Below are 11,231 nucleotides of genomic sequence, written 5' to 3'. Positions count from 1 at the left end.
TGGAGCCCAGAGCTGCCTCCCCCTCAGCCTGGCTAATGGACTGCAACTCTGAGACAGTTCCTAACCAAATCAGCTCTCATTTCTAGACTCTCAGGTGGCCCATCCCGGCAGAAGAGAGAAAACTAATGCTTGTCCAGCTGGGAAGGGAACAGGGTGTACCTGGAGATTTGCTTCCCGGATAAAGGGTCAGAAGAGTACAGTGAACAAACACCGAGAGTAGGAGCAATACAACAGGGCTAGAGAGGTGTAAGGACATGGTTTCCAAAGTCAGTTCCCTTTATTAAATGTTGATTTTCACAGACCAGAAATACAAAATAAAAGTAGAAATAGGCCCCAGTTAGGAGCCACAGGCCTGACCTCACATGACCCCTGCTTGCAGCAACTTGAACAGGACAAGCAGCAGCTATATTTCAAAGGTCAGGAAAGTAGGACAAGGATTTGGATCCTGCACTGCCCTGCCTCCCACCCAGTCTCTCCCCGAATTATAAAGAGCCATCCTTGTGAAGCAGCAGAGTGAGACGCCTCCCCCGCTGCCCCGGTGAAGTGCATACTAGCAGGAAAGCTTGTTCAGGTGGCACGGAATCCAAGGACTACGTGTCATATGAGGAGAAACTGGTACCAAAGCATGGCTGGGGAGACTGGGGGTGTGACAGGACACGCACAAGGAGAGAGAATTTTCCTCCTCTCTACTCATCCGATCCTGACGCCGAATCTTCTGAGCTGGGGGGAGTACTGGCTAGTTCCTCTTCTTCAGAATCCTGAAAACCAAAGGTCTCTTAACAGGAAAGATGTGGAGTCAAGGTGGCCCCCCACACCAGCCCCTTTTCAGTGAAGGGCCCCCAATTCCCTGCCCCCTCCCTAACCTCCAGCACTAGCCTTCAGAACCACAGAATTCCACCTACCCACTCCCCCTCATTACTCTTACAGGCCAACCACAACCCTGTCCAGAAACATCTGCACCCCTCTCCCCAACTCCCCCCACCACCAACTCAGTTGCCCCTCGCGCCTTCAGGCCCCATAGCCCCAGACTCCTGCCGCACCTCGCTCCGCCTCCTCTTCTTTTTGCTTTTGTTCTCTCCTGAAGAGCTCTCATCACTGGACACAAACTCTTTGCTCTTGAAGCTCTCACTTAGCTGCCTTGACGAAGACTTGGACGATGAGCCCCTGGAGGGCGTTGATTTCTTCTCCATCTTTACTTTTACTTTCTTCTTCTTCTTTGACTTGTCCCTGAATTAGCCAGAGGAAAAAGAGGCTGGGCCCTCAGGGTCCCCCATTATCAAGAACAAACCTCTCCTGGCTTTAACAGGGCCTTTCCCAGCCCCACTGCATGCCAACCATGTCAGTCCCATAAATGGCGGTGCGTCCTAAGTGACTGGAACAATCAGGGGGTCCAGCCTGAAGCAGCTTCATATGCAAAACTTACTTAACATCTCTTACTTTATCTTTAAACATTCATGTAAATTATGCTCCATATTAATAATTTTTTTTAATTTCCCCCATACCTTCAAATAAAATTGCCTCTTTTAGGATAAAGAACCATGCTTACCCAAGTGATTTCAGAAATTCTCTAGCACATTACCCATACTTGGGCAGTTACCTACCCAGATCTGAGCAGCACTGCCCTACTTTGATCAGAAGCGTATCTATTATCTTTAACACCCCAGTTCTCAACCTGGACCTGCAAAAATGTCTGCCAAAAAACCAGTTACTGGGCCATTTTGTCCCCAACACTCACCTCTTAGAAGACTCCCCCCGGCCCCCCTCATATTCTTTCATGGCTTTTTCATACTCCCTCCTGGCATCCTCAGCCTTGCGATCCCACTCCTGTCACACACGCACAGAAAACAGAGAAGAATGAGACCCCTTCCCTGATGCAGGCAAAACCCCTCCAGGGAAGCTCCACCAAAGGCCCGCCCCGCCCCTCCACCAGCTGCAAGGTCCGCCGCCCGTGTCTGCTGTGGCTCACCTCCTTCTTCTCTTTGGACATTCCCTTCCAGATCTCGCCCGCCTTCTTGGAAAGATCTGTGATACTGATGCCAGGATGGTCCGACTTGATCTTCTCCCGGCTGGCATTGAGCCACAGCATGTAGGCAGACATGGGCCTCTTGGGGGCATTGGGGTCTTTGCCCTTCTTCACCTACATAAGAAAAAACCCACGTGCCTTCAGCCACGTATTTCCTACAGACACCCCGCACATTCTCCCAAGGGAATTATTTGGCTCCCCTACTTAGGGGGACAAAATGGAGAAAAGACTAAAGGCATCAAGCTAGACTGGGAGCACCCCAAGGGCAGAGACCACGTCGTCCTCCCCTCTGCACCCCAGTGCCAAGCTCACTAGGGGCCCATTTCCTTGGGTTCCTGGGACAGAAGCAGCCGCTCCTAATTCAGATCTCCCAGAAGCTAATTATCTTGAGGACCATGGCACTCCTCAAGGCCATAATCACCGGCTACGCAAATCGGCCCAGGAGGACAAATCAGGTCCTACTGGTGGAGGACAGCAGAAGGTAAAGAGAAAGGCTTCCCCAGCACCCTCCCACTTAGAGGAGTCTGCACCTCCATGGGCTTCTTGCGGCTCTTGCGATCCTTGGCCATCTTGGCCTTTTTGAGTTGCTTCCGTTTCTTCTCATCCCGGTCACTGTCACCCTCATTACTGGAGGAGCTAGCAGAGGCGTTGCTGTCAAACCTGTCAAGGAGAGCGGGGTTTAGACTCGGGGTGAGAGGTCAGCGCCCCAGTCTCAGGACTGGAGGAGAACAAGTCCAAAGACACCTGCCCAGACAAGAGAGAGGGAGGAGGACCCGAGCCTCCACCCCCGTCCCCACCCCTGCCTCCTCCCCTTCACTGAAGCGGCTTCACCACCCCTCTCCAGACCCAGCCATGGCCATGGGTTACTTGTTGAATCAATCAGGGAAAAGCACATGAACCCATGGCCTAACCCAGGTCCTACACCATCCCTGTGCTCTTGGGGACAAAACCACCTTGCCCAGAACATGCCCCAAATCCACTTCACCACTTCCTTCAAGCTAATCCTTTCAATCTACCCCATAGTATTTTCTGATGAAGAGACAGTGAGTTTCTATGTAGAAGTGGGGAAAACCAACTTCAGTCCAACCCACGGCCTACCCATTTACCAACCAGTCCTACCCCGTGCCTGTGGAACTCCTCAGAAGAGGGAACTACCTTACACCTGAATGGCGCTCTACAGTTTTCAAGGCATTTCCACAAGCATTTGTTCACTGATCTCCATAAGCATGTGGCAGGCAGAACTAGTGGATGCCAGCAAAGTTTTTTTTTCTTTTTGCTGCCTAATACTTATTCCCAATTCTTGTGGATTAAGAGAGTTCCAGTTTTCTGTTGGGAACCACCCTGCCCCCATTCAGGAGGGCCTCACCCCAACCACAGGTTCTAAGAGTGGGTACGTGGCTCAGTTCTGGCCCATCAGAGCACATCCTAGTAACTCAGATTCGGGAAGGGCTGTTGACTGCTGCTCTGAGAGAACTGGCACTTCTGGGCGTTAAACCAGTCGGATTAAGCCTGCCCAAAGCATCTCCCACTCACTTAGTGCCACGTGGGACAAACCTATCTGGGAAAATCAGAAGGAATAAAAACAGCCTCCCCACAACTTTGGAGCACCTGAATCCAGGTGCTTGAAGCCAAGTCTATAACCGGACTCTCCAGCTGCATGAGCTAAATGAATTACAGGAGCTAAACGAATAACATTTCTGACATCAGCAGTCAGTCTCGGTGGACACAGCACAGGGGGAATAGTGCCACTTCACAGGTGAGGACACGAAGATCAGCTCCTGGCCAGAGGACCCCCAGTGGGTGAGCACTGGCCCTTATCCCACTCTCTCCGCACTGTCGTTTTCTGGCTCCACAACACGTCTTGCACTTACAAAGCACCTGTACATAATGCCTCCACGTATCACTTCACTGGAAGTCACTTTCCCACCCTCAGGCAGTAGCTAACTAGCACACGGGAATGTCCAGAAATCTTCTGGTCCTTTAAGCGTATCAGCCACCACCTCACCCCCCACGAGGTGGACCTAAAACTCACTCCTCTGCCACGTCTTCCTCCTCTTCACCTGGGTTGAATGATTCATCTGAAAAAGAGCACAGGATGCATCAGCTCTGCCCTCATCCAAACCCCACACAGCTGGCCCTGGCCCCGGGGGAGAGCGGACCGCCCCCGGGCCGGGCACGCCAGGCGAGCCCACCGGTCTCTTCTCCCGAGTCATCGCTGCTGTCGTTGGCATTCTCCTCCCGGATCTTGCCCTCCTCCTTCATCCGCTCCAAGTAGGCGTCGTGCTGGTCTTCGTCCGAGTCGGCGTACTCGTCGTAGCTCGGGTTCATGCCCTGGCCAGGAGCAGGCGGGAGTGAGGGCTGGCCCACCCTGGCGCCTGCACACTCAAAAGCACTCCGCATGCCTGTGAGTAGGTCAGCAGCAGCGCCCAGGAGACCCTGGGGCGGGACTGTCCACACGCAGCCAACGTGCAGGGCCTGTGCCCCAGGATTCCTGCCGATGGGGTTAGTCCAAGCCCCGCCCTCTCCCAGCCCCACCGGGGCTCCTGGGGGGCTGCAGGGACTGCTCTAAGGTCATGCTGAGGAAACCTGCGCCAGGAGGGGGGAGGAGGGTCACACGCACCTCTTTTTTCTATAAGGGTAAGAAGAGAAGAGAAAGTGAAAAAGAAGCCAGAAAACCCCTGCCCCTTCCCCCAGAGAGAGAACAGGAGAGGGGCTCATCCTTTCCACACACACAGGTACCTCTTTCAATCCTCGGTTCTTGATGTTGAGTTTTTTTGCGTTGACAAAATCAAACAGCTTCCCGTACTCCTCCCTACGCGGGGAGACGCACGCCGTTACCAGACAGGAAGGGCCAACGCAGGGGCGGACCGCGTGCTGACCTGACACTCGTGGGCGGGGACGGGCTGCGGGGCCTGGACCTCTTGACCATATCATCCAACCCAGGAGCTCAGAGACCCCCGGAGGACGGCAGTGAGGAAGAGCCAGACCCAAGTCTTGAAAGAAACCTGCGTGGTCCAAGAGTTCTGGGGGAAAAAAGGCTGGGAGGGGTATGTACCTGTTTACCAAAGATGCACAGAGCACGGGGAGGACGCAGGGAGGGGATGTTCTCATCTTTTTACTGGTCTGTATTTCATACTTCTCAGAGTTGTTATGAGGATTAAGTGTGAAGATGTTTGTAAAACGTTTAGCCCACAGCGAGCACTCAATAAACATTAGCTGCTGTGTTCTCGGGAACAAAGCTCATTCCAGGAAAGAGGCAGATAGCATTTCCATCACGGGGGGAGCGGAGGAGAAGGGCTAGCACTAAACACATATAGGTTTTGTAATACAGAGAAAGTACAGAAAGAAAGCACTGGAGAGGCTGCCAGAAGCTGAGCACGCCAAGGAGGAGGACTAAAGCCCAGGAAGAAAACGAAAAATTCTGCTCAAAGCCTGAAAAGTCAGGGAAGAGCCCAGGCCTGGAGAGGGCCCCAGGCCACGCCAGGCTTCCCGGTGGAGTCTGGTCAGGACCAGGATGCCCTGGAAGTGACCGGCAGAGGCTCTCACCTCTCAATGCTACTGAAGGTATACTGAGTGCCCTGCTTGGTCTCAATTTCAAAGTCAAAGGAACGAGTGGTGGTGGTACCACGGGCAAAGTTGACGAAGGAGATCTCGTCGAAGCGGATGTGCACGGGTGGCTTGTGGACGTAGATGAAGCCCCGCTCCAACGGGTACAGCAGTCCTGAGCTGGCCTTGTAGGAGCAAGTGATGCACTGGGCCCCCGAGTGCCTGGTGGAAGGTGCAGGGAACCCGGTCAGTGCCCACCTCAGCAGCAGGGGGTGCAGAGCCGGAGGGCACAACCCTTGGTGGCCACACCTGTGTGCTCAGGCCCTCAAGTGAGTGAACCTCACCAAGAGGCTCGGATGGAGGCAGCTGACAGCATCAAGCTCCAGCCCAGCCAGACCTCTCGGGGGGCGGCCCACGCCCAGGCAGCCCAGGAGCCCAGGCCTGCACTCTCACCCCTGGAAGTTGCCCGGGACTGTTATCTTGCGGTTCACCAGTGCTTTCATGACCCGGCTGACCATCTCATAGAGCGAGCCTGACATGTTCTTGGTGAGCCGCCCCTCAAAGCGCTTCTCCACCTCCTCCCTGCAAACACAGAGACGCAGTCACGGGCCCTGCTGCCTTCTGACAGCACACCTGCCTCCTGCGTGGACCAGGGACACACTCACTCATTCATGTTGAGAGTCAATGAGATGTCCTCATCCTTGGAGAAGAGGAGGATCAGGAAGTGGTAGCGGGTTTGGCCCTGCTTGATGGGGGGGTCCAGGCTGATCTGGGAAGGAAGAGCCGACCAAGTTCAGCACCAGTCAGTGCTTCCCAAGAACTGGCTGATAACTAACCACTAGCGAGATCTGCCTACTAAAGACTCGACAAAGCCCAGGACAACACACCCCTAGCGGTTTCCGCTTACCACAAAGAACATCTGGCGCTGGTCCTTGTGGGGCAGCAAAAAGAGACGCAGCACAGTGGTGTAGGGGATCTTGTAGTCGAAGGTCTTGCCGTGTAGGTGCAGAAAGGTGGGGTAAATGCGAATGTCGTAACGGCCTCGGGGAGTCAGACACTGCAGCTCCCGGAAGATGCAGATGGCGTCTCCAGTGGCCTGGATCACGTCCGCCTTGGACAGCACGTTCTGGGCAAAGGCCTACAAAAGCACACACTGGTGATCAAGCGGCAGAGCTCCTGCTCCTGGGCCAGCCAGGGCCTACGCAGTGCCATCTACTCCCAAGGCGACAGGGAAGGCCTCACCTCCACGGGGTCCACACCGTCCTCCTGGGTGGGAGGCACATAGAAGCGCACCTCCATGAGGGAGACCTCGGCGTCGTCGTTCTGGTGGAACTCCAGCGTCACCTCGTTTTTGCCTGTGGTGCACTGGGACACGTTACTGAGAGGTATCTCGAAGACCGGCTGGTCACCAATGTCAAAGGAAAGCAGCTGCCCTGTGGGGAAGAGGCGTTATCAAGCCATGAGCTCCTTCCCCCGGCTCTGTATAAACAACGTTCCCGCCGGACAGCAGGTTCCCTAAGGACAGGGTACTGGGGCTACTGTGTTCACACTGTATCCCAGGGACCAGGCACAGGGCCTGACACACTGCTGGTCCTCGATAAATACATGATGAATTACAAACTGACAGGAAACCAGAGACGGGGCAGAGAGAGAGCAAAATGAGTTAAAGGCTGAACCCTTCATCCTGCCTTCTCCCCCTGAACCCCAAACTTCCCCAGGACTCACCACCAAACTTCACTGTTCCCCAGTTCCAACCCTTCACACAGAGGTCCTTCTCCATCAGCTCAAGGCGATAGTGAGTTTTGAAGAAATCAGAGAGTTTCTCAAACTCCTGTGGGCAGAGAGGGGAGAGGACAAGCCCAGTAAACCCCCGGTGGCTGTAACACAAACTTGAACGTTCTCAGACTACCTGCTTCTGAGAAACTGCTCCAGCACACCTTTTATCAGAAATCCGTGCTGGGGGGCAGGGGTGGGTACAGCACAGCAGTAGAGTGCATGCTTAGCACACACAAGGTCCCGGGTTCGATTCCCAGTACCTCCATTAACAAAAAAATAAGAAAAAGAAATCCATGCTGACTTACATAGCTCTAAGATCATTTAAAAAGCCTTTGAAAAAGGCTGTTTCTGGGGACTGGTGCGCAGGCTGGGGGAGGAACAGAGTAAGGGACTCACACTCCTGGTTAGGGCCCCACAATGTTTTCCTAACTTTGTACAGCTTTTGCTTCAGTGAAAGTGGAAATGAAGATGAAGTCCCTAACTCGAGCAGTTCAAAATGGAAAAAACAAAACTAAAGCATCAAGGTAAGACCTTGAACCAGGATAAAAATCATAAGCAGAAACCACCAAAAAAGTCAAAACAGTAGAAAAACTTCTGGAGTCAAGGCACAAAGAAAGTCCCGAGACTCTGACGCCCGAAGCTGAACACTGATGGCTTAACGACCTCAATGGTCCTGTCCTAAGGAGCCTAAAGTAGCAGCTGCACAGTTATCAGAAGAAAGGGCTCCACTTCTCTCGAGAAGGTTGAAAATAACAAAGATGGCAAGACAAAAAGGGGGCTACGGCCACAGGACATCTCACCGACTCCCGGAAGCCGTCATACTTGTAGACGTGGCCGTTCTTCGTGAGCAGTTTAAGTCCATGACCGAGAGCCACGCGGCGCCAGATACCTTCTGTCAACTCCCCGGCCTGGATGTTGTCCACCTTGCCCGTCTTACTATTCTTGAAGATGATGCCCTGGCGGCTCAACCTCAGCCGACCATCGTTCTGTTGGAAAAAGGGGCCCGAATGCACAGGGTACACAGTACATAGAGGGGACCAGGTACAGTCCCACCCAACACCCATTCTGAGCAGGCCAGTTATCAACGCAAAAGAGGAGCCAAAGAGGAAGGGGTGAGGGCTAGCAAGGAGAGACAAGTAGCCAGGAGATGTAGATTCTAATCCAGGCTCTGGCATCCAGAACCCCTGCAGGTCTAGGGTTTCGAGATTGAGGACTGAGCAGCAGCTGTGTCTCTTCAATTCCAACACCCTCTAATTCTTGTAGTCTCTTTCAGTATTGCTTCTTGTTGGGGCAACACAAGTACACATCACACTAACTCCTTTTCCAAAGGAGTAACGTCATCACGAGCTCTTGACAAAAAGCAAAAAGTCTACTCCACCTCCCTCCCTCCACCGGTACTAGAAGCCCGAGCCCTTCTTACCATGGAGCCTTTCACCTCCTGATAGATGTCGTTGAACTCCAGTGTTTCTGCCATGCTGATCTGCCCCTGTTGGCCTCAACTGGGAGCTGGGCCCCGACTCCTGGGTAGGTGTGCAGATACACGGCAGGCTGGGAATCTCAATTCAAGAGAGAGATACGTAAGTATGAAAGCCAACACCAACCCTAACCCTCATTCTGCCCACCGATGGAGCCAAGTGGCAACCCTTGCTGTGCGCGGGATGTCTCAGGATCTTCTCCGCCTGGGAACTGCACAGCTCCAGGGGACAGGCCCAGCCCAGGCTGGACAACCAGGCCTGAAGGGGCGCTTACACCCCAACCAGGCATCCACTCTGTCCGCCCCACCGGGCGCCATAGCAACGAGCAGCGGAACCCCAGGGCCTGCGGAGCCCGCACCTCGCCCGCGCCCCAACCCATCTCAGAGTGCAGGGTTCCCCTCCCAGCGCTCCCACCCCGAGACCCACAGTTCTCCCCTCCCCCCGAAAATGGATTCGCCCGCCGCCCGCGGATTCCAACGCGGAATGGTCCACCCCGAGCGCCCCGCGGGGGAGCGGGGCCCACGCCCTCCTGGGGCACGGGGACGGCGACCACCCACCTTCTCAAGCTGCAGCCTCGCGACGGCCCGGGTGCGGGCGGTGGGCGCGCTGGGGGATGCGGAGGTGGGGGTGGGGACGCGGGGGATGGGGGACGCTAGGGAGGCTTTTCCCGCGTGCGCGGCCCCGCGTCCCGCCACCGGAAGCCGGGCGAAGACCATAGAGAGGGCGAGCTGGCTAGAGGGACGCGAGCCGGGCCCGCCCTAGAGGCGGTCTCCTAGAGCGTCGGCGACGCTGGATGACTTGGGGAACACCCCGTTGCGCTGAAGTCTTACCAGCTTGACATCCGACCAGAAAGTGAGAGCGCCTTGGGCTATTTAGAAATTACAGACATTTCTTCAGTGGACGCCTAGGTTTTAAAGAGAAATTGCGTAGTTGTATGTTATCAGACTTTCCAGAGATGCACGTATGTGACCCTCTCCTGCACAATGGTGGTTTCTGTGGGGTAGAAAGTCTGTGGAAAAAGAAGAAAAATGTTTCGTGTTGTGGAGAGAACGGACCCCTCCCTCTGGCTTCGAAGAGAATGCGGGTGTTGGTGTCACTGTGACCGCACTGCCCTCCCCTGTCACGTGGGATTAGATCCTCTGTGAGATGAGTTCCCGCAACCCAAAAACGACCACATGGGTGACTGCGAGGTGTGAGCCGCCTGGAAGACGCTGGCCAGCGGCAGTATCAAGTTCAAGAGCGGGTGTCAGATTTACTGGAGCCGGAACTGATTGGAAATCACATCAGCTCGGGACTGCAGAAGCCAGGCCCCGCTTCCATAGTCCTAGGGTGCATCTTGCAAAATCAGAGGAGGCCAGACCTGGAAGAGACGTTTGAGTTTGTCTGCTCCACCTCCTTTTGCAGATGGGAAAACTGAGGCCCTAAGAGGAGTGGCCCAGGGTCTCAGTTGGTAACAAAGAACCCAAACCTACTTACCCCAGCCTGGTTTTCTACCATCATCATCACCATGACTCTCCATTCAGAACGACTAATTATATGGGTCGTGTATGAAGGCATTAAGACAGAATATTTAAACTCAAGATTTCTCTGACAGTCTGACCTGAAACAGTTGCACCAGCTTGCTAACTCCATCCTGAGATAAGAGAATGCGAATGCACTGTGCTCCCTGGGCTCATGGCTTTAACCTCTGGGTCATGGCTAATTCCTGCACTATCTAGCATTCATCTAGATTCAATAAATATGTACTGAGCTCCAACACAGGTATATGATTTGAGGAAAGCAGTAACCAAGATGAAATCAGCTCCAGCCTTCCAGAAGCATGTAACCTAACAAATGATTCAGATAAGTAAACTGAGAGTAAAACAAAATAAAACAAAACAAAACAAACAAAAACCCAATGTGATGACGCTATGCTACAGGTAGAGTTTCAGCCACTGCCAGCATGAGTAGGAAATACCAACTATATGACTCTTTACTCACCCCTCCCAAGGGACCAAGAGAAAGGTTCAAGAGACCCCTCCCCTTGATCCAGGCTATTGGTGGCAACTTGGGAAGGGAGGGGATGGCAGCAGAATTGAGCGGGTTTAGGAAGACACTCGGGAATGAAGGGGGTACTCAGCTCAGGCAGACTATTAGGTGGCTGAGGGAGGTGGGCTCTTGCAAGGGGCTTTAAGGAAAACATGATGCAGCTGGTGAGCTGGGACGTAAATGCAGCATAAGAGAACAGAATAGAAACCGTAGACAGAGTGCAGATAAAACATGAGTCCCAGAGGGCCCCAGCCAGCTGCATCCCAGGCAATCAGGAGCCTGGGATTGAAGACCCCACCCTTGCTGTGACATCACAGGGGAGTGGGGTGGAGACGAACAAAAAGGGGGTCCCCCACCCTGGCCTTGGACTCTTGGCAGCCCAG

At 54.0% G+C, this 11,231-nt stretch overlaps 1 protein-coding gene across 1 annotated transcript; it reads right to left on the bottom strand.

Moving 5' to 3' along the window:
- Positions 1-255: 255 nt before the first annotated feature.
- Positions 256-9,509, bottom strand: SSRP1 (structure specific recognition protein 1). The gene is made up of 17 exons (XM_031459569.2): positions 9,378-9,509; positions 8,766-8,901; positions 8,146-8,331; positions 7,295-7,400; positions 6,812-7,002; positions 6,477-6,707; positions 6,235-6,338; positions 6,023-6,151; positions 5,570-5,791; positions 4,763-4,835; positions 4,216-4,354; positions 4,056-4,101; positions 2,554-2,683; positions 1,967-2,137; positions 1,736-1,824; positions 1,041-1,227; positions 256-758 (listed from the first exon to the last, which is right to left on the bottom strand). Exons 2-17 carry the CDS (start codon positions 8,817-8,819, stop codon positions 687-689), a joined length of 2,130 nt encoding a protein of 709 aa, XP_031315429.1. The 5' UTR covers positions 8,820-8,901; positions 9,378-9,509; the 3' UTR covers positions 256-686.
- Positions 9,510-11,231: the final 1,722 nt, after the last annotated feature.

Source organism: Camelus dromedarius, chromosome 12 (assembly GCF_036321535.1).
Source record: "Camelus dromedarius isolate mCamDro1 chromosome 12, mCamDro1.pat, whole genome shotgun sequence".
NCBI classification, from domain to species: Eukaryota; Metazoa; Chordata; class Mammalia; order Artiodactyla; family Camelidae; genus Camelus; species Camelus dromedarius.
This window is presented reverse-complemented; position numbering and strand designations above follow the sequence as displayed.